The sequence below is a fragment of the Sinohyriopsis cumingii genome, chromosome 14, assembly GCF_028554795.1.
Source record: "Sinohyriopsis cumingii isolate HCF-2022 chromosome 14, ASM2855479v2, whole genome shotgun sequence".
Taxonomy (NCBI): domain Eukaryota; kingdom Metazoa; phylum Mollusca; class Bivalvia; order Unionida; family Unionidae; genus Sinohyriopsis; species Sinohyriopsis cumingii.
Window position 1 is genome coordinate 27372044 of NC_142974.1, and position 24843 is coordinate 27396886.

The 24843-nt window shown below is 34.6% G+C and overlaps 1 protein-coding gene across 6 annotated transcripts in view; it reads left to right on the forward strand.

Annotated features, from left to right (window-relative positions):
- LOC149783476 (uncharacterized) overlaps window positions 1–24843 on the forward strand; it is a 298719-nt gene that overhangs the window by 37122 nt on the left and 236754 nt on the right. For all 6 annotated transcript variants that reach the window (XM_089931706.1, XM_089931711.1, XM_089931709.1 and 3 more), the window contains exons 6-12: window positions 32–246; window positions 3165–4289; window positions 5903–6015; window positions 12393–12460; window positions 13817–13962; window positions 19873–20112; window positions 22606–22695. In XM_089931706.1, the coding sequence (XP_089787832.1) occupies window positions 32–246; window positions 3165–4289; window positions 5903–6015; window positions 12393–12460; window positions 13817–13962; window positions 19873–20112; window positions 22606–22695 (1997 nt within the window). The remainder of the gene's footprint in view (window positions 1–31; window positions 247–3164; window positions 4290–5902; window positions 6016–12392; window positions 12461–13816; window positions 13963–19872; window positions 20113–22605; window positions 22696–24843) is intronic.

A 24843-nucleotide genomic window follows, 5' to 3' on the forward strand; every position in this document is an offset into this window, starting at 1 on the left:
CCATTATTTATACTTTACTTTCTTTTTATAGGAATGGCAGTATTGTTGTCGAGTATGAAATCTACTTCATTGTCATAGTTATTCAAAAAGTTAACAACTCTGCAAAATCTAACAATGGGCAACAAGGGAAGGTAGTCAGTGAAGTTGAGACTAACCCAGTGGATACAGGAAAGCTAATAAAGCTTTTAGAGGATAACCTGCCAAAACAGCTTGGAACAAATGTGACACGCACCTCAAATTTAGAAGGTATTATTATCTCTTTTCTCAGGAATTACTCCCACTTGTTTGATGTCAGCGAAATGTGGAGAATCTACAACATAATGTTATTGACCTGTTTACAATTTGCTTGAAAAACTTTATTTTTTTACCAGAATTATCAGATTTGTCAAATTTCCAGATCTGAGATAACTGCAAGGCCTAGCATTTTGTATAAAGTCAAAGATTTTCTCTGCGGTATTACCATTTTATTCAAGTGCACTGTTTGGTTCACAGTGACAAGTTCATGGATAGTTGTGACGGTTTTAATAATTAAATAATATTATTCTATACATTACATTAATGACTTGAAAAACTTAACAAATTTAAAGGGGGCCCCCGAGTGGCCGAGTGGTCTAACACGCTCTTCATTACGGATCACTGCCATCTCACCTCTGTCTGCGGATGTCCGAGTCTCAGATTTGGCCAATGTGGGTATGTGAGAAAGCTTGCCAGTAGCTTCTCGTGGGTTGATGGTTCTTTCCGAAGGTTTTCCTGGGCTCTTCCTTCACCAGTAATACTGGCCGCCATGTATAACCTATCGTGTGCTGAAAAATGGCATTAAACCCTACAATAACAACAACAACAACATATTTAAAAATATAATTGAAGATCTATGGCTTCTGACAAAGAAATCTTTACAAAATGTTGCCACATATAGATATATCCCTGATAAACTTTTTGTTGTTTTAAATGACATTTGGATTTCATTTTAGCATTGATTATCTAGGCTGGTGCAGTGTGCTGTGACAGGAATGCCCCCGTTATGCCAAAGATTATTTGATATGTACAATAAAATGTCTATTGAACCTATGTATTGTGTGTTATTTAAATTACAATTTAATTGATTAAATATATTTTGACTTTATGTATATGTTAATAAGCTAGTAACTGAATTTAGATATTGTCATGTAGAACCAATCAGATGACCGAGTTGGAGCATGTAAACAAATATTGTCTGTTGTTTGAGGCATCAATCAGTCAGCAACTGAGATGACTGTGGAGATGTGTACTTTTCAGTGTCGACGCTGCATTTAACTTAAAAAAATTATTTGTGGAAAGAACCACCCGCCTCCTCTCATTCCACCATGTCATTCATTTTGGGGCATTACCTGCATAGCATACTGTTCCAGTTCTGTTCTCGGGCTTATTGCCCAAGTTTGTGCATTCATTACTTGCTCCACAGGTATCCCAGTTGCTGACTGACAATGTTTGTTCATGTGCTCCAACTTGGTCGTCTGATTGGTCTACACAACAATATCTAAATTTAGTTACTAACTTATTAACATACGCTGGCTGCAATGACCTCATATCTGGCAGAGTAACCATAGTATACAAAGGGGGGCCCAACAAGGGGCCAAAGAAGGATGCACTGTGTGTTACTCAAACTATATTTGATCAATTAAATTACCATATATATATATATATATATATATATATATATATATATATATATATATATATATATATCCATCCCTGATAAATGTTTTGTTGTTTTATATGACATATATTTGGATTTCATTGTATCAAAATTTGATTATATCAGGAGCTTGTATTATAATTCCATTCCTGGTTGGATTATGACATTGATTCATTCAAAGAGATGCCTAACATTAATATGATGTTTTGTTTGATCAGAGTTTGTAACAGATAATGACTGCTTGTAAGCTGGTGTTAGGTAGGTAGAGTTTGAAGATTGTCAGTTGTTGCTTTTCAGAGAGTGTATTGGCTAAAAGGAACCATACAGAGGAAACATAATTTGCTTCTGTGGATGATATACGACTTAAAATGTTGGTAGTGATCAGATACTGGGACAACTCTTGTAAATTCATTTATTTTCATGGGTATTAATTTGTGTATTTTTTTTTAAAACTTACCTTAACATTGATATTTTAAGTTGTGGATTAAGGAGAGGGAACTATTGTTTCCTCAAAAGGATCATTGCTTGTTAAGTCTTTCAATTCATGGTTTGTAACAACCTTGAAAAAATTTTTACAAAATTGGTAACATATGAAAAATAGTACAGTATTCAGACTAAACCTCATTGATGACACATACAATGTTGTCGCTAGAGAGCATGTGACACCCATCGGACATGTCATACACTTAATTTACAGTTTTCTTTTTCTGCAGGAAAGAATATAATTGTTAAATCTTTCAGCATTTGTATGACTCTTGCCTGACACAGTTAACTAATTGTGTCTTAATCACTAAAACATTTTATCCATGCCATAAAAGATTTTTAATTGCCATAGCAACTGCATGGAACAAGTTCCAAAAGATGTGATTAGATCTTTTATTGCATAATTTGTAATTAAATCAGTATTTAATATTTGAAATAAGTGCACATTGCTATTTATATTTAGTTAGTCAAGAAAATAACCATTCAGCAAATTTTGAATGATATGTACAACATTCCAAAGCAATGTACCAACCTGTTTAGTCATGTAACTTCCTAGGGAGTGTGATTAATTTCTTTTATTATACTACAGTTTTCCTTCAGAATGTATATTTTATGGGTCTTGATTAAATTTGTATACTGAAGTATATGAATAATTCCTTCATTTTTAAGGTACTCTGCTACTTTGAGTCTCTTTTTACATGATCACCACCAAATTATTGTCTTCTTTCACAGTGTCTGAGTTGTCTGAAGGTACTCAGAAAAGTCACTCTGAAATATAATTCCAGGCCAGAATTGTTGGATCAAATGAAATGCTTATTTTCTTCACATAAGTTTGTCAAATAATCACTATTTAAACATCTTAATGTGTTAGTGTATCATTAAATGTGAATTACATTGTCTCTTTAATCTGGTTTACATGATTGAATACATTTGTATAGAAAATAGAAGAGAAGAAAAAATTGCTTTGACATTGTAAATCATATTGATATTGTTCTTCTGTTCACAGAGGTGACAACAACGACAGCAGCAACAACAGATACTTCTATACCAGCATCTACAAACGGAACTACAGCAACTACAGAAAAACCAGCCACTACTACATCCACTACAGTTAAGCCAACAACCAGCACAACTCTAAATCCTACGAACACAACTATAACAACTACTAAAGAGCCAACCATTATTACCTCGGCTGTACTTACTACACCAGAACCTACAACCACAACTACTACTACCAAGGAACCAACCACTACAACCACAACTACTACTACCAAAGAACCAACCACTACAACCACAACAACTACTACCAAAGAACCAACCACTACAACCACAACTACTACCAAAGAACCAACTACTACAACCACAACTACCAAAGAACCAACCACTATTACCACAACTACTACCAAAGAACCAACTACTACAACCACAACTACTACCAAAGAACCAACCAGTATTACCACAAATATACCTTATACACTTACACCAACAATTGCCACTTCAACTACAACCAGTACACCAAAGCCAAGCACTACCACTACCACATTTACTACACCAGAGCCAACCACTGCCACAAGATCAACCAGCACCACACTAGAGCATACAACCACAACTACAACATCTACCAAAGAACCAACTACTACTACCACGACTATGCCTTCTACACTTCCACCAACAGTCACCACTACAAGCACTACACCAAAGCTAAGCACTACCACTGCCACATCATCTACACCAGAGCCAACCACTACCACAAGATCAACCAGCACTACACCAGAACATATAACCACAACTACATCAACTACCAAGGAACCAACTACTGGTTACACAACTATACCTTTTTCACTTCCATCAACAATCACCACTACAACTACAACCATCACACCAAAGCCAAGCACTGCCACTACAACAACAACTACACCACAATCTACAACATTATTAACTACATCTAAACCTGCAACAACCGCTACAACACTAAAACCAACTACTACAAGTACAGTATTAACTACATCTAAACCTACAACAAATGCCACACCATTAGAAACAACTACCAGAAGTACCACAACAACACCAGAACCAACCACATCTATGCCACATGGGCCAATAACGACACCAAATCCTTGTCAAATATCTGGTGAGTGTTATAGATCCAGCTTTAAAAAAGAATTTCTAAATTATCTAAAAATGCACATTTGTCTACTTTGTTCAATGTGCTTACATTTCATGCCTGGAAAAATGTCTTTTATTTTAGATCTTAAGGTAAAACTTTTGGAGAACATTGAATAATAAATTTCTCAAAATTAGAATGATGTGCTTGAGATAATTTGTACAGACATTGCAACAAAATGCATGCACACCAATACTGATTTTGTTAGTGGACTTAAAAATAGTACCCTTATGAATATTGCTTTGAAAGGTCAAACTTGTGGGTCATTTAGTCAACCCCCTTGAATATTCAGAACTGAATGATAATTATCTATTTCTTAATCAGAGATTTTGTCATAATTCAGTTTTTTATTGTCTTAGACTCTGACACACTTTTATTTTCAGGGCATTAATCTGAATTTTACAAAATTTTCACTGTATTAGTTAGGGTTTTTACAGTGACTTTATTGTCAGTATATTTGTTTGGATTTTAAACACTTAACAGTACCCAAGAATTTTCATACCTTTTGGAATTTCATGTATTAATGATGTGACCTTACTCAACACTAGCAGCTGTACTTAGATTTTGATAGAACTTGTCAAATGGGCTGACATTATCAAGATGTTAGATGAGTATGAACACAAGCAAGAGCTGTACACGTAAATGAGGTAATCTCGTAAACAATTTCCATAGTTTGTTACCATTATGGGGAGATCAAATTTCAACCAGATTTTGCTTCAACTTGTTGAATAAGCTAATATTATCATTGTTGTAGACAGGTTCTATAATAACTGAGATCTGTGCATATTGATGAAATATTCTTGTATCTTACCTTGTTAGATCTAGAGACTATTTTGCTTAAATTTGGATAAAGCATGGACAGAGTGAAATATGTTTATTGCATTACTATCATGGATGACTTTGGTTATTAGCATAAATTGAAGTATATTATGTCTTTATTTTGGAAAAACAAATCTATTTATACAAATTTATCAGCATTTGTGGGTTTTTTAAAAATACTCTTGAGAGAGTTTTCATCAGGTTATAGTAAAATAGGTAAAATTTACATGATATATAGATTGGGAGATAGTTTTATGTTGGTTATGTTCTTACAGTGCTACATAAACATGCGTTAATAGTGAAATAATCAATTGTTAAATTATAAAAGCCAGGTTAGTATAATCATTGTTACACTATGTAAAACTGATGTTTCAGTCATATTGTTAGCATAGGCAAAAGATGTTATGACTTTGTCATATTCCTCATTGACATAGTAATACATGAGTGCCATTATCATTATGAATAATATCAACAGCAACATGGTTGCCGTTGTCTCTGTCATTGTCCTCATCATACTCATCACACATCACCACCGCTGTATCATTTACATCACCCCCCCCACACAATTATCATTGTTATGATCATCATTTGAAACAAAATTGTGTTTGTGCTATCTCGTTATGTATTGATTCACTCATTACTCACAAATGTTTACATTAAGAGTTTAAAAAAAAGGTTGGCAATTTAATTTGATCACATTCTTGTTAATTTTATAATTATTTGTTTGATTTATGTAATCAGTTCATGGTTTTCATTTTCAGCAAAAAGAGAACTGAGTGTCAGCCTTGCCTTCAAAGGCCTTGTATGGCATGACCAGCTAAAAAACTCCTCTTCGCAAATGTTTCAGAACTATTCATCCATGGTGACAGAAGCAGTAAGTATCATTAAACCTTATTCATTTGGAATATTAATTCATGTTTTAAGACTTAGAAGACCGCTCCGGTGGCCTAGTGGTTAGAGCGTCCGCCTTGGATGCGGGAGGTCGTGGGTTCGATCCCCGGCCGAGTCATACCAGAGACTTAAAAAATGGTACTAACAGCTGCCTCGCTTGGCGTTCAGCATTAAGAGGTTAGTGTTAGGACTGGTCGGTCTGGTGTCAGGATAATGTGACTGGGTGGGACATCATGCTACATGTCTGCGTCATGATGCCCCAGTGCTAGACATCACTATAAACTGCCACATTGCAGACATCGTAGCGATATGACTGAAAAATTGTTAAAGCTATGTTAAAAATCAAAATCACATCACACATCACATCACAAGACTTAGAAGCAATAGTTTTATTGTCATTATCTCTTACTTTGAATATCTTGTAGACATTATCTTCTTTTTCTTTAGTCTCGACTTTTCTACATGCTGTGGTTTCATGCATTTTTGTGGATGTCAGTTTTGTTGGTTTGGCTGTTAATAAGAGGACATTTCTATCAGCATTTTAGTTTATGGATTGGGGAGGAATAGTTTGTGGGCTTTCAAATCCGTGGTTTGCAGAAACCCTTAAATCCATGTAAATTTGTTCCTCCAAAAAAAAAAAAAAATTAACATTACAGGTAAACCTTGTTACAACACTATATGTGGGATCTGTTTTATATCCTGATGGTCCGAACTGAAGATAAAATGGGTTAGATATCAAATTAACCAAATTGCATTAGTACACAATATTTCATATAATTACTCTAACTTTGCAGGAAAAGATTTGACCATTTCACCAACAGTAGAAGTCAGACTTAATTTTTATAATTACTTCCTTTGTTAGTGATCCAAAGTTAATGAAATTGACTGTCAATTACACATTGGCACATGGTCAGATAACCCTAACCTATCAAAATTAATAGCAGATCTAGGCCCAGCTTTTTACCTCTGTGCCTGTTAAAACTGTATATCCAAGTTGTAAAAATCATGGATGTAGAATAGGTAACAAGGATAACAAAACCAGAGACCAGGTGTGATTACTCCATCCTGGCAGATGGGAGGGAATTCCTCCACATTCCTTCAGGAAGTACCTTCTAGTTTTAACCCATTAACCCTTAGAGCTTTTTGTCATGTTCGCCTGAAAATCGAGCAGGAAACACATTTTGAAAGCTATTTCTGAACAGACTCGAAAAAACAAAATTCCCGGTCATCTTTGAATAACATACTGCCTAGTTGTGTTAGAAACATTGTTTTTCATTGGCTATTTGACTCGAGCATGAGCAGAAGGGTACAAAATTTTAAAAAAATTTTTTTATTAATTTTTTTGTGGTGCTAAACGGAGCCATTATTTTTTTTATGGAGACCACTCTTTATTCCAAATGCCCATCTTATCCTACTTTTTGCAAGGGCTCATCTATCTCTTTGCAGTTCATACTGGTTTGCCTTAGATCTGAAACCAGAAAGTTTCAAATCTGGACACAAAATCAGATTCCAACCACGAGCGAATTTTGGGTTAAAAAAATTGGGTCCAAAAAATGAGGTTTTTCTATCTGTATTCTGTAGTGCAACTAGTCATTCCAGATTATTTGGTATCATTGTAGAGCTACATCTGTCTACCTTTCTATAATACCACCCACTTTAGTGTATCCTGCATGACCATGACGCTACAGAGCTTGGCAGTAGGCTACTACCTCCTGCCCCATAAAGTTGTCGCTAGGGGTTAATGTGTTAACTTAATTGGAAGTGAAGGCATCCCTCTATGGGATACCAATCTAATAGGTTCCAAATATACAGAGATCTGCTGATTCTCATTGGGATTGGTGTATCATCACTTAGCCTCTAGAGTGTCCACTGGAGTGCATTATCACTTCTATCTAGCTATTCTACTGAAAACAATCATTAGAAGAGAAGTCATTAGCAACTGGATAACCTGGTTTGTGAACCCCAAACTTCTGCTACTTTTTAACCACTATACTTCCCTTGTTACGACACTAGCAAAATCCTATCAAAGTGTGCTCAGTTAAAAAAGACAACTGAGTTACCCCCATCAGTGGAGCCTTAAAGGCAAAATAGTGATAGTTCTTGAGATAAGCTTGCACCTGAGGTTTACAAATTGCCAAGATTTTGGGCCCTTATAGAACAAGATCTTTTATGCTACCTCAAAATAACTAGACAGCCTGACCTTTCTTATCCTTATAAATTGTTTGCCATTACCACATCTTCGCTAGCCAAGGTTCCCATGTGATAACTATCTACTCCTTGGTGTATCGAGCAGATATTTCTGTGCTTCAGGTCTGTGAATTTCATTGGATGCAGGAGCAAGCCACAGCATCCTATCAAAATTAAGTTGTTTAAATCTGAGCACTATTTCTGCATGATCGAGACACATGGAGCACACAACTTGAATGGTCTGATAAAAAAGCAATTTTCCAGTGCTGATTTTTCACTCAAATACACCTGTAATCGCTTCCATCTGGTACATTATCATACTTTCGATGTTAAACTTCCAAAGTAACCTTTTTAGGTCAAGTGCCTCCACCATTTCCGCTGATGTACAATGCACCATGCTATTGGTTACTTAACATTACATATTAAGGGAGGCAGCTCATGAAGTCCAATAGATGTAGCCAGGACAAAACACTGTTTAATCCACCAAGGTGTAGTATCAAATTGGAACCTTGGCTAATAAAGATGGCCATTACCATGGAGACAGAAGAAATTTTGACCATGATTTGCTACCAGCATTGTTTCCGAGAGTTCAAATAAATGTAAATCTGTTGAGGTTAAGAATAACTTAATTTGATCCGTCTTTCCTTGAAAACCCTGAATATTTAAGTGACCTAAATGTTAATCACTACCAGAAACTCATAAATTAATGAAATTTAAATCAAAGAGACATTAGTGGTATTATAACTAAATTCACAATGATCATTATCACAATTATCGTTACAGCTACTGTATAAAACATCAGTTTTTCTTTCAGTACGTTGAATTCTGTATTTCATCAGTTTTATTTGCGAGTCCTTTTATATTAATTTGGCTAATATGAAGTCATTTTCATGATCTCAAACCTACACTGCCTCAAGAATTTTTATTTGAGTCACTTTGATCATTACTCTGTCCCTGTACTATATTAAAAGCTATTTGTGTCCTCATGGGCCACAAGAGATTAAATGAATCATTATTATATTCATTAGTAATATTTGTATTGTCATTTTTATTAAATTATTTTTATGGAAAACTGCAAAGGTGACTCAACTCCACTCGGGGCAAAAAATGATTCCACAATTTGTTGCAAATTTTGATCCTTCCAGCTCTTTCATAATCATTGAAAAGCATGTGCTTGAGTTATTTATGACTTCCTCATTTACCCTTAAGCTTCTTGATGATTGACAGACAACCTGGTATTAACCAAAATTATTCCTGTGCAACAGCACTAATGTCAGTGGTAATTAGTACATGGCTTCAGGCTTTAGACGAAAGCAATATTGGTTGGGAACAGTATGGTTGATTTTCAGAATCATTTGATATGTGTAGATGTCATGAAATTCTTGCAGAAAAACTAAACCTTTATCAACACAGGTTGTAAATGGTTTGCTTCATACTTGAATAACATTTCAAGAAGTGTCTCTATGTAGACACTAACCTAAAGAGAAAAAAACTTGTGTGCCACAAATAATCTATACTCGGACCATGTTTTTAAAAAAAATCGATCTTCACTTGAAGATTGTAAATACAAAATATCATCAACAGATTTATATATATTATGATACTACTTTCTTTGACATAGCTGCAAAACTTTACCAAAAAAACAATCTTGAGATGGCATTAAACAGTTAAAAATTAAGACAGTTAACGACAGATGACTTGAATCTTTTCTGTTATAATGAAAAACTTAAAGTGGTGTCTAAGGATAAAATTTATAATCCAGTATTTCTTGATCTGATTCAAGTTTCATTACAAAATTAAGAAATGTTCATTTTTTAAGAAAAATAAAGTATTTAATTGAATAACAATACTATATCATTTTTTTACATTCAGCTTCATTGTGACTGTTGTCATATAATATGGGGAAATGTGTCTGTTGTTAATATTAATAGAATTTTTCAGTTGAAAATTCAGCCTGTAAACCAATACTAGCTGGGCAAATCGAAACCATTTTTCAGGCAATTGATACTTTAGAAATCCTACTGTTTCAAAAACTACACATTCAAAAAATATTGGTTAAGTTTGCCACAGCTTACTTGTAAAACTCTTTTCAACGCTGAGAAACCAGCAACACCACAAACACTTAGATAAATGACAAGCCAAAACGTTCAGATACCAAAACTAAAGAATGAACTATTTATAAAAACAGTTTTTGGACCATTGACGTCAAAGAATCTTGTACAATATAATCTTTTCACCAGTGGTGAATAAGATGGATGAAATCCAAGTATTCATAGCACAAGGCCTATCCACTTCCTCAAGCTACTTATTCACTTATAAATGCATGTTGGCACATGTTTGTGTTATGCATGAGTCTAATATTCACTAGTGAAAAGTAGTTTTGTTTGTTAGCATCTATATGATTTACATGGACAGTTAACTGGTCTAGGTCTCTAACTAACCTATGACTGCATGAATGTGTGTGTGTGTGTGTGTGTCTCTCTCTCTATATATATATGTGTGTGTGTGTGTGTGTGTGTATGTTAGATGGGTAGTGTTTGATGCTAATTACCCATCAGGTATAGATGCCAATACTAAAAGTAGTTGAATCTTTAAACAGCTTTTTCTAAAAATCTAGTCAACAAAATATGACCAAATTCTGCAGAAAGCAGCATCCAGGTAAAATAGCCTTTCAAATTTATAAAGGTATGCTCTCTGACATCAGCATTACCTGCCATTACAAAAATGAAAGAAAAAATTGTTGGGATGCTTAAATGCTGTGAAACAGATTTTGATCAACTCAAACAAAGAACATAAAACCTTACCAAATTTATATAAGTATTGCTGATGTCAAATGTGGCTGCTGTAACCAAAAATATTATTTAAAATAATAAATCACTTTTTCATAGTTGCTTAACAGACTTTGAGCAAATTTGCATCATGGCTTGAAAATCTGTAAAATATTTGCAAAAATTATTTCAATTCAATTTTGTTTATGTCTGCCATTACTAAGTTTAGAATAACTTAAATTAATTTTCCATAGTGGCTTCTTAGGCTAATTGTAGATAAAGCATGCATTGCAAGCATAGAAGCCTTTGGCATTGGTACAAATGATGCCCTAAAAAATGGCAACCATTACAATGAAAAAGAAAATCTCTTGATGAATACTTCTCAAAAATGACTCCACAGAATTTGACCAAATACGACATGATCTTTTAGTCTATTTCATTTGGCCAACTGCTCTTACATTAGGCTATTTAACACATTAACTCCCGGATTTTTTTGTCATTTTCGCCTGAAAATTAAGTAGGAAACACATTTTGAAAGCTATTTCTGAATAGATCTGAAACACCAAATCCCACGTGATCTTTCAGTAACATACTGCCTAGTTGTGTTAGAAACATAATTTTTCATTGGCTGTTTGGCTCGCGCATAAGCAGAAGAGTAAAAGTTGGAGTTCTTTTGGTTTTTTGGTGCTAAACAAAGCCATTAGGTTTATATAGAGACCACTCTTTATTTCAGATGCCCCTTGCCCATCTTATCCTGCTTTTTGCAAAGGTTCATCTGTCTGTTTGCAGTTCATACCAGTTTGCCTTAGATGTGAGACCAAAAACTCTAAAATCCAGATACAAAATCGGATTCCAACCACGGGTGAATTTAGGGTAGAAAAAATCGGGTCCAACAAAGGTGTTTTTTTTCGTATTTTGTAGTACAACTAGATATTCCAGATTATTTGGTATCATTGTGGAGCTACATCTGTCTACCTTTCTATAATACCAGCCAGTTTAGTGTATCTTGCATGACCGTGATTCTTCAGAGTTCAGCAGTAGGCTACTAAGTCCTGCCAGGTTAACTCATTGCTAGGGGTTAATGTGTTAACAGATGTCAGCTAACTGAATGTTCTGTTTAGTCTCTACTTTTTATATATATTTATTATGCTTAATTAGTAGACATTTATATTGTCTGGAATGTTTGTCAGCTGGATAATCAGTTTTCAGTTGGCTTTGGACATATATTTTTGGGGTATATAATGTGAGTGAGTAAATGGTGGGACTTCATACAAGTTAATCAGGAAAATTAGTATCCAGGTAATCTGTATTATGCTGTACTTGTTTGCATTTGTTTCTTTGCTTCCTGTTTTAAGCTCTATTAATTCCCATGATGTTATCTGTATTCTTACAACATCTTTTTCAGATTAATGATGCTGTATCCCAAATCCCTGAGAGAGATGCCATTTGCAATATAGAAGTGATTTTGATGATGTAATGTCCTCACACACACACACACACACACACACTCTCTCTCTCTCTCTCCCTTAATTTCCTTTGTTGGTTATTTATTTTTGCAGCCTGAAACTAGGAAGAATGACAGATACTTACTGAATATGCATTTAAAGTTTATATGAACACATAATTGCATGCTGAGCATATAAACATGCATTCATTATGCATTTATCGTTATTGTGTTTTAATTTCAGTGTACATTTAACTTGATGGACCTGACCATAGCATTAGTCATTAAGACCAATATTGCTTTAGTTGTGTTTGTAAACTTATGTACACGATAAACTCAGAAGACAGTACTTTCTTTTCTCATATTCCTTTATATGTATTGAATATATTTCTAATGTTGAATACCAATGCAAGATAGCTCTCTCCTAATGCATATGTGACCTTTATCCTGTTTTTGGACTGTTTTTCCTTCTACTTTAAGCATAATGCATACAAAATAGAAAAAACTTCCCAATTTCATTCAAGTTAAGTTTTCATAAACAGACTGTTTTGCACTGATTGACCTAGCTACACTGTACTGATTGACCTCAGCTACACTGTACAGTTTTTACTCCAATATCAGGTTGATAAAGCTATTGTTTTAAGTGTTATTTTCTTAAAAATTCATATTTTCATCACTATTTCTGAAGGGTAAAACAGTTCCAGATTAAAGTTGAATTGAGGACTATTTCATTATTTTTTGCCTGGATTACTCTTATGGATAAATGTGGACTTTGCTATTTGACTTATTCACACTTTTACCATTGCACAAGCTGTCTGATGTACACAATTCAGATACTGTGGATTGCTATTAATATAGCTGCTTCAACCATTGTTCTTTGAAAGCCCAACTTTTCATTGGGTCTTTTAATGTTTGAAACTTATCAGTATTCACAATATGTCATTTTGACTGTAACCTTCATTTTTCATTCAGAAAAATGAGAAAAAAGAATACTTCATAATATTCTTCAGTCTAGGATAGCATAATTTCACCCCTGGGTTGAAAGGTTGCATTAGACACTCAGCAAAACTTTGTGACTGATGCAAAATTCTGATCCTCAGGTGGAATTTCATATCCTACACCAATGTATATGCATGATTATATTATATTATTCCCCCATACATTTATGGATAGACATGTAGTGTTAAACCTGCCTTGCAGTCCACATGTATCAACTATTTGTATCAAGAAACAGTTTCAGACTCCTAAATATGTATTTTACCAGTAGAGAAATGAGATAAATATTTCTCAGTTTGATTTGTAATTTCCTTAATTTGTTAAAAACTTATCTTTATTTCCTTAATTTGTGAAAAACCTATCTTAAAATGTTTTCTTCCTCATTTTAGGAATGGAAGTACCAGGGTTATAGGGAAAGTTGTAGTTTTGGCCAATTCATATGTATCAGCAGTTGGTGTGCAAGAATTTTTCAGAAATGTCAGCAACGAGAAGCTAGCAAGAATGCAGTTAGATGCAGCTAATGTCAAAGCTGAAGGTACTTTTTTATTTCTCAACATTGAATGTTCTTTTCCTTTTTTTTAGGCCTTCCAAAGTCATTATGTCAAAGACAAGATGTTGCAGAAAAGGCAAAAAAGCAGAAGATTATTGAAACATTATTGTTTGTTGTTCTGTCATTGGCTTGTAATCTATGGCTTTTACAGCCTTAAAAACTTCTTGAATTAAAACTTTTTTTATCCTTTGAAAAGTTCCACAATTTATTGCCAGTTTGTTGGAACTCCTTAAGCTGTCCAAAAACTTTATTTTTTTTACATTTAAATAAACACAGAAAGTTCAAATTGAATAAAATTTATCATGTTTTATACTTTAAATTTTTTTTATTTTTGGAGGGGAATAATTTTGTAAACATTAGGATAAAATTGGGTTGGGTGGATCAAAAGACACCTGATACTGGTAGTTACCAGATTGAGTGGGATCCCTTTTGTAGTGGCACATAATTATATATTTGTCTTCTACTTTTGTTTTTATGTAGTGTTAAACTAATTAGTTTAAGAAAGAGAAATTTACATTTCCACAAGAAAAAATACTTTTAAAAAATTTAAAGAAATCCTTGAAAATTCCCTTAATAACCAAACTCTTAAAAAATGCTGCCAGGGTGTATGAATTTGTAGACTTGGAAAGCAGTTTGCATGAGAATGACCATGACAGTTTAAAGCCATGCAAATAAAATGTGCTATGTGCAGAATAAAATTTTTATGTAACTGTTGACTTTAAAATTGTTTGTTGCGACATAAGTCATACCACCAGTAGGGGGTCTTATAATATCACTTGTTGCAACAAGTCTTTTTTCATGCAGGCAACATCAGGGTACTTTGGCTTGAAATGAATGGTTCTTAAACTAAGTTTGATTGGCACATTTGGCCCTAGAACAAGCATTCTGTTCTAGGTTTAACCCAGCATTCATCAAACAAGTTTACAAATGCTTGTTTAAAATAAAGCTACCTAGAAAATTTCAACTGGCTGATGTCCAGTATGGTTCATCTTCAGATGACAATTTCATTCAGAAAGTACTGGCTGATGATAGCAATGATGACAATGATTTTTAAAGCTTTGAGGTATATAAGATTGCTGGAGCTTGGTAATTATTTCAGGAATTATTGCCTTGTCGTTTGAATCTGAAAATGATGTTGAATACGAGTCTGATATACATATACTGGATGGACAAATTTCAAAATTAAATAAAGAAAAGGAAGATTACCAAGCCTAATTAAAATAAAGGCAGTTTAAAAAGTGCAGTTTTCTTGTCTTGTCTCAGACAATTCAGTCCTGAGGTGTCTTTGTGCAATGAAACCACATAGCACTCTAAGGTTTAAGATTAAAGGTATAACTAAAAACCTAAAATGAAATTAAAAATAAGGATATTTATTGGATGAAAATATCTCTCTCTGAGCCAGCAGGCTATGATATTGCTCGACTTGAAACTCTAAAACAGTTTTGTGGAACAGATAGGAAATCTGGCATAGCACTGTTTCAGAAAAGTTTATCATTGGTAGAGCTCATGTTAGTCAAAAATCTTAGTTTGGAATAGAGATATCCAAGAGACAGTACCAATGTGGAAAATAGGACATAACAAGAACAAAAGACAGTTTCCCATCTAGTTCAAGCTGACTAAGCTAGCTATGCCTCCTCAGACAGGGGTTCTCAGCAGAGAACAATATTCACACATGGATATGAAACAGATAAAGCTCAGAAAACAACAGAATAATCTATATGCAGCTTGGGGAGTCATCTTTTTTTAAAGTTTTATTTAAGTAGAGCCCTAACAAAGACATGCAGGAAGAAAAAAGATTTAAATTTTTAGTGTAAGATAAATATTGAACTATGGTCTTTCCCATTCTTTTTTATCAATTCCACCCCTTATTTTGATGATGGGAAGCGGGTTGGGGCCTGAGCTCTCCACTTTAGATAAAATAATGGCAGCATCTCTGTCTCAAGTACTGAGCAAACAATTGATTCCAATGGAACTTCATAATTTGTTCAAAAGGTCAAATGTTAAGGATACAATGACAGAAGAATAAGAGAAAATTGCTTGTTGTGCTAAATATTATGTGCTAGTATCTCGGACTATCCAGTCCTTATAATTTTTACCATAAGGCATAATGATATGACCATTAAATTATGTACTTGGCCAAACAATAGCAGAAAAGTACAAAAATAAAATTATTGTCATAAAATCCAGATGTAGGCATATTTTGGTTTGTTAGGTCCAGATCTAGGTTTTCATAGTAGACTCAGTGGAGTTGGACAGGAACCATATTAACTTTACAGGGGCCATCTCAGAGGCTTTAATTTACTATGTTGTTCATAAAAACTCACATCATCAAGATTTTGCTTTTTTTTTGTACACTAATCTGGAATTGTCAGTCAAATGAAAATGCTGAAGGTGTTAGGGATAATCAGTCTGTTGAAATATCCAATAACTTTGCACAGAAGTATTAAAAAAAAAAAAACGATAATCAGATACTTGTTCATGCTTGCAAAAAGCAGGAGAGACAACTACATTTATTGGCTATCATGTCATGTTGATTTTAATATTGCTTAAGGCAGAAGAAATAATTGTTGGGCCCATGTGAATTGACCCCTCACATAGAGATGTCAGAACTTTGGGAAATTTCTACTAGGTGCCCATCAATCCTAATGATCGCTTACCCAGGTACCTGATCAAAGGGAAATTGTATTAACCCTTTCAGCACTACAGACCGGTACAGCAGTCCATGAACAGTAACTCCCGCTCAACACTGTAGACTGGTATTCCGGTCTCACCTGTCTTGTTTTGGTGATAAATTCTGATTGGTCAGTGTCTGGGATTCCCCTATAGTAAATATTTAAATCATACATTGATTCTTTTTGCATACTTTTTGGATATATTTGGACTTTAAGGTAGGTTCTTTACTAGTCTGAGTTTCCTCTGACCTTTGCCACCTCATTTTTGATATTTGGACATTGATGTTGGGGTGTAGGGTCAGAATCCACTCCCTATCAAAAAGTTGGAATTTTCTGATACCATTTGGTGTCGGCATAGGGTAGATGCTTAGTAGCTGGCCTAGCAAGATTGAACAACCTTTCGTCAAGATATACCTGCATCTAATTGATAGGAATACGATTTATTTTCTCAGAAATTGTGAGCATAGTGCATGTTAGATCTTTAATCCACTGACAGACAAGATAAAAGTACATCATTCCAGAAATTTGACCTGGATCTCACCATTTGCATTCTGATTGACATGACTATACAAATCTCGCAACCTACACATCAGTGACATCAGCTGTCTTATAGTCATGTGATATCAACAATAAACAATTTCCAAAGTTGTTTATAGTCATTTCTAGCACTGGGGCATCATGTCGCAGACATGTAGCATCATGTTTTACCCAGTCACTTTATCCTGACACCAGGCCAACCAGTCCTTAAACACTAAACTCTTAATGCTGAACACCAAGCAAGGCAACTGTTAGTACCATTTTTGTAAGTCTTTGGTATGACTCGGTCGGGGTTCGAACTTACGACCTCCCACTTCCGAGGCGGACACTATAACCACTAGGCCACCTGAGCATCCCTTACAAAAGGACCAAAACAACAATGGCTTGTGAGAAGTGTGATGTTCACCTGTGTTGCAATTGCTCTCAGTCCTTGCTTCCATGACTATCACACAAAAGTATGCATCTGGCAATGATATTTATGCCTGCACAGGTGTGCATGTACATGTAAATGATGTGTTTGCCATAAAACTGACTTGGATTTTTGCTAAATTAATCTGGTTCACAGTAAAAACGTGTTTTATTTCATATTTGTTTCCACTGAAATGAACATAAAACCTTGTATACATCAGTCTTTAAATACGTGTAGAAATATCATTAAGACACCTTTGGATTTGCTTGAATTTTGAGTTAACATTGCATTTATTCAAGCCATGATTTATAAGAACACCACAATGGATCAAAAACAGACCACATATTACTCTTCAAACACTTTATTCATTATTTTTAGAAACCTGAATTTATCATCATTGCACTGGTACCAAATATATATTCCTGTCACAAGAAATGATATTTATACAAGTCATTGAAAATGTGTTGCCTACATTTATTAAGATCTTAAAAGTTACTTAGTGCTGAATGGTAGTCTTTCCCTAATAGTTACTTAGTGGTGAAAGGGTTAACTGTGAACCTGAACTGCTTTGTTGTAGCTTCATAGAAGCCTACCCCCAAGAGAGGTATAATCATAATTTATTACTAATGTAAGTGGCATAATAGCATAATCTGATCATAAAAGAGCAATCTATATATTACATGCCATAATTACAGAAAACTGTATGAAAAACATTTTTTTTTTTTATGTACATTTAATTTTGCTACTTACCTGGATCTGCAGTTAAATTTTTTGTCTCCAATAGGCTAAATCCATGTGGATAAGTAGTTAATACAAGAGTATACAAACCAAAAAGAAATTGATGAATTATTTATGCATAACAGTCTCACTTTAAGTTTAACTAGGCTACATATCTACAGTAACTTTCATAAATAGACTTAAAGTCTACAAATGATTACTGTTGTTACTAGTATCCTTGACCTGCCATGGTTCGTCCCTTAACAACAGTCCAGTGCTACAAGTATTTGGCCTCATGAGGTCTAGGACCTTGCCAAAAGTCAGCACACTTATAAGGGGTAGAAGAAAGGCCCTTCTTCGTTTACTTGATCACAGGAGTGGATCACATCCTTGTCTGTTTCCCTCAAGGCTTGAATAAAGAAAACTCCTTGATCCGTAAGTATAGGATTCTTATGTGGGTCCTTAAGGGCTTAGAAGACACATAGATTCTGGTCGGGAATGGGATTTTTCTCTTTGGAGAATTATAAAGCCCAAAGATCCCTGGCATGCAAGTTGATGCAGCCAGTTCCAGTGTGGGTTTGATTCAAGGACCCTCCCTAAACAGAATTAAGACCAGAAGAGAGTTTATTTCCATGTTAGTGTGTGTGAGCAGCATTCTCTCAAGGCCCTTAGATGTGTGAAAACAAATAGCAGATTGGGCCATCCTGATAGGAGAGAGAGCAACAATCTTGTTCTGTAAGTTCTGAGGAGTGCTTAACCATTTGATCAGGTTTGCCTGACTGGTCACTGGTCTTTAAATACCAGTCACTGGTCATTAAATACCCCATCATAAGTACAGGTACAGAGGAGATAGGGTCAATACCACCCCTACCCCAAAATCTATGCTACCAATCAGTCATGTTGGGGAGAGTCAGCTTATAAGCATCTGACTAGGGAAAGGGATTGGATCAACATCCTCTACTTTTCTATGTTCCCTATAATCCTTACAGGATGTGGGGCATCCATTTCAGGGAAGTTGACAAAATTAGTACATTTTATTTCCTTTTCCTTGCTGAAGATTTGTCTCATTTACAGAGATATATTAACTGCCTTTCTGGGTTACCTTCAGCGTTTGCAGAACAGTCATACATTTTCTGATTTCATACAGCCATAGGTTCCATAACTTTGCTGTCTGCATCAAGATGTTTGGAGTTCTGTCATCTTGACTGGGTAATAGTCTTTGCATTTCTTTCTAGCAACTAAATATAATTTCAAATTGATAAATATTATCACTCAGGTACATTTTGTCAAGCTAAATGAGTAGCCAAGTTTGATAGATATCAATTTTGAAATGTACACTATCACTCTGCAATTTCCCTTAATGCCAGATGCCGGACTGTGATGAAACAAATTTTGCCATTTAAGGAAGATCATTCTTGTAAGAGGTTGACAGTTTATAAAAGGTATGACATGTTTTGATCAAGTTATATCTACCTCTTTTTTTTTCAGCCAAAATTTAATTCAGAATGAATGATTTTAATGAATGATTTATGTAAGTAAAATGTCTCATTTTATTTCCAGAAATCCCTCCAGGCTGTGATGTGGTTCAGCAAGCAGAATGCTATGCCATGGGATTTACTCACTCACAAACATCATTTGTTGCCGAGTTCAGTAGTAATTTAACTAATGCATTATCCAGCTATTTAACAGATTCATGTACCCTGGAGATGATAACATTTGCACTGTGTGATTCATATTATCCCAAGTGTGGTCCATCTGGTAGCTCAAGTCTACTGCCCATTTGTCGTCGAAACTGTCTAGGTAAGAATAATAGATTGAATCAGTCATTAGCACTGGGGTAATACTAATAACCATTGCCACCAGCACAGGAGAGTCAGAATTTGAAGGCAGAAATGAGGCTCTGCCAGTTCATCCTTGGAAGTTATGATCCCTTTGGTGAGATTATTCTGTCTTTAATCAGCAAGTATGATTGATTATTTATCTCTTGCATATGTATCATACAATCAGGTTGAGATCATAAAGGTAGATAAATTGAACATCTTGCAATTTTAATGTACATTCTTTGGATCAAAGGCAAGATGACATAAGTTTTATATAATTGGATGCACTTTTGTGGTATAAGTTTGATGCATCTGTGTAACAGAAATATCATGGAATTGCTGTCAATTTTTTTCTTGACTCAATTGACTCATGTGAACCTATTCATTCATGCAGGATCTAAATGTGTATTATGCCAGTGTCCACTGACAGAGGAACACATTTTTGCTTAGTGTGTAGATCTCCACCTTGTATATTGTGAGACAAATGGTTTTTGATGTGAACTCAATCAAGAATCTTATGATCATGTACCGCCAGAGAAAAGTTTGAACTTATGGAGTGAATGTGATTTGTATTATTAATTTTGATTCCATATTTTAAGGATTTTTATGTCTGATCATTTTTACATATACATTATATTTTTTATATACACTTTACAGAATTTCATTAAGTTTACTTTTTATCTTGTAATACTTTATACATGTATTTACATTTGTTTGAAAGGGTCTATCTTCCATAAAATTTTGAGTACAATTTATCATTTTTACAATTTTGGCTCACTAAGCCTTAAAACCAAATAAGCTTATGGTATGGCCCTGCATCTGTTGTGTGTCTGTCATGAATTGTGCATCATCTGTCATGCATCATTTCGCCTTTTTGGCAGCGATTGCTTATTTTAACTTCTGATATTCTGATCAGATTTCATATACAGTGTGACCCTGTTATATCCGAATTCGCGTTATAATGGAGCGCACTATAGCGGGGTCACACTGTATATAGAATATTTGTTTATATCATCAGAATCTTGATAATGTGCGAGATAACCTTGATAATCTTGATAAACTTGTTACCTCAATGGAGGCCATTATTTCAGATCCCATTTTGATTAAATGTAGATGATATGTTTGTATTATTAAGATCTCAGATGAGTTACATAATGAGCAAAATTCATGGATACTAATTAAGTGATCTTACATCAGAGTGGATACACTGATTACCCCTCTGGAGCTACATTTGTGGTCCGATTTGAACTTGTATCATCAAGATCTTTAGATAGGTTTGATAAAGGGCTGATCCATGCATAATGAGAAAGTTATCATGCATCTGATTAGCTTAGCTTGTGACCATTCTGGAGGTCATATTTCTGATCCAGTTTTGATCAAACTTGAAATATATACTTGTATCAAGATCTTTGACAATTTTGATAGTGAGCAAGTTCGATGTGCATAATAATGAAGTGATCTTGCATCTGATTGGCTTGGTATCTTACTAGATCTGGAGATATCTCATACAATTTCTATAGAACTTGGTGAATGGGTTTATATGATCAATATCTTGATAGATTCCATAAGGAACGATTAGAGACTTTAAATATTATGCCATTATCTTTAGAGCACATTTTTATTGCATGATATTATGTTTAATATATAGTTCACCTAGGTAATGTTTTTACAATATTACATAAGTCTGCTTAGTGAAATGCTCAACTGATATTTTTGTAAGTCAGGCGAGCAATATCAGGCTCACTTAGGTCACTTGTTAGAACTTTACTTTTGATTGGCACCATATAGCCATTTCTGTGCTGATGTTCTGATCTGGTTAGGTTCTTTGCCGGAGGATATGACAGGTATTTCAGCATGAAGTGTCGAGTGGTCTTCAACAGATGTTGTAAACTACTCCCTTGTAGCTAAGCCACCAGTCTTCCTTCTTGGCTTCAACCTTCCACATCATCTGTGGACCACGCTGAACTGCTTTCAGATAGGACAGAGTTGTTGTGCAATCAACCTTATTCCAATGGGGCTTCCCTCAAAGTCTAATAAAGTTTGAATTTTACAAACTTTTGTATGATAGGCTATACATAGCGGCCAGGAAAACTGGTAGAGGAATAACCAGCAAAATATCCCTGGAAGAACCACTGAACCAGGTGAAGCTCTTGGCAAGATTTCTCGCATACATATAGTGGCTGAGCCTGAGACTTGAACTAACATGGACAGAGGTGAGATGTTGGTGATCTGTAAAGGTGAGCACCTTAGACCACTCTGCCATGCTGGGCCCCATCTCACCTGTATAAGCAGAAGTATAATTCTGTTCATAACAAAGACTCCTTACCTTCTGCTGAACCCTTGTTTTATTCATTCTCCATAAAGGTAAAGTTTTTTCACATATTCTGACACTGTAGGCCTCTGACTAATATTATGATTTTTGGAATTAGCTTCTGATATATTAGTTGATTTCTTTTTTATTCCTTTTTTCCAGAAATACAGAAATTTTGCCCAACCCTGTTCCAGTTAGTAAGAGCTAACCCTTGCTTAGTTGGAGATGGGGAATGTGTCCAATTGTATCCAGGTCTGCAGGAAAATGATATATTATTACCATTCTCAGAATTCATTTATTTTGATGGGTTTTAATTGTTGGGTTTTCTGACAAAAATGTTATTATCATCAGTTTTTTAATTCATGGATTTGTGATGGGGTTCTGTTGTTTTCACAAGAGAATCATTATATTTTTGGGATATTTAAATCTGCATTTTGTAGCAGCCATTGAATGAAAAAATCTTTGCCATATAAAAAATAGTGAATATGCAATATTTTCTGCAGATAATTATTGCAAGTACAAATTGGACCCAGTTATTTTTTCAAAACTGTATGATTTTATAGAAGTAAATTTATTTAATTTGCTGGGGTATGCCATTTTTGAAAGGGTTTCAGCACTAGAAATGAATTATAATTCTTCAGAATAAATATGGAAAATAGTTTTAGACCCTATCCCCTTCACCATGTATATTAAAATGGATAGCCCTATGAACTAGTCAAACCAGCAAGATACAAGTCAAACCTATGGTGAAGAATTTTAGTATGTTGTTTTTTATAATTCCAAACATAAATACTTTCTGCCTGACCAAAATAATTGGGTGAATCTATTAAATTCAGTCGTTATTGATCTGAATGTTATGGGGGGGAGGACATTTTTTATTGTAGATTAATCAATAAGTGTTGTAGGATCCGACAATTATTGATGTGTTTATATCATGACTTAAAACCCATTTAGAGGTTTAAGATGGGGAGAAACAAACACAACTGATAGCAAACTATTTTACAGGATTCAGTGGAGGGTGTAATACACTGGTGCTGCTAGTTACTTACAATCTGTTCATTGCATCAGTCATTTTTGAGAACATTATCATATCTTAGTCCTGACTACATGCCTACCTGCTGAACCACACTTTCCTTACTTTTTGCACTTTTGCATATAGGGAATCACATTCATTGTAGCATTGCCCTCTCCCCCTACAAAAGATGAAGTTGCTGTATAAATGGATACAACTTTCAGTTTATGGTGAGATGTGCAAATTGGGTTTATCTCACTGTGAGTGAGAATTATAAACTTTTTTCATTCCATGGTGTAGACATAAACTTGGCAATTTTCAGCCCTCATCTTTAAATTACTTACTTCATTTAAATTTAAATTTCACTTGCCCTAATTTCTGGCTAAAAGAATTTTACAGTTCTCCTGGAAGTTCATATTCCATTTGTTTTAATCAAGGTCATATAAGCATTTTGCTGTCTTCAGTGCTTAATAAATGCTTACCTCAGAGGGAGAGCAGACTGGTCCCAGTTTGTAAGTAGTTGCAGCAGATATGCTATGATGGCATGCAGTTGTGTGAATTGCACACACATTTTACAAATTTGTGCATTTGGAGAGCAGTGATTTACGAGAAATACAGATTATTTTAAAGTCATGCATATTAAAATATAACTTCACCCTCAAAGTGCTTGTCATGACATAAGTCACACCTATAGAGGCTTGGTAGTACTTGTTGTGACATCTGTATTTTCTCAGGTTGGCATTTGGTTTCATCAGCTTAATATGATTGGTTGTCAAACTAAATTTGATTGGCACATTTGGCCCTGTTACAAGCATTCTGTCTAGAGGATGATTGACCTCTGTGTTATAACCTAGATCAAGTGAATAATCAAAAATACGAAATTAATGAATGGAATATACAGAGATATGACAAATTTCATCATAAAACTGAGTGAGCATTTGAACTTAATTGTGTGATTACTGGCCACTCACTCCAGATTCAATGTTAAGCTTGTTGGATGGAGTTGACTTGTTCAGCAACACTCTGTGCCTTCTGGTCTTTGCTCTTCATTCTGGTATTTATTCTTTAATCTGGTAGGGAAGCTTTCTATTCATAGATATACCTTTGAGTGATTTGAGCAAGACGATGGTATTAAGCACAAGTCCGATATACATACTGGATAGACAAAAATAGACAGCATTGTGGTCAGACTCGCTTAATATTTTGAAATTAAATGCATTAAAGGTAGAACCAATCCAAGCTAAATTCAGATAAATTCTAGACTGCAACTTTAATTTCTATTTTCAAACAGTTTAGCCATTCAGTATCTTTTGTTACAAAATTATTTAGACCTATAAGGGTTTAAATAAACTGAATCACTGTGAATCGAAAAATGAAACTAAGAAGTA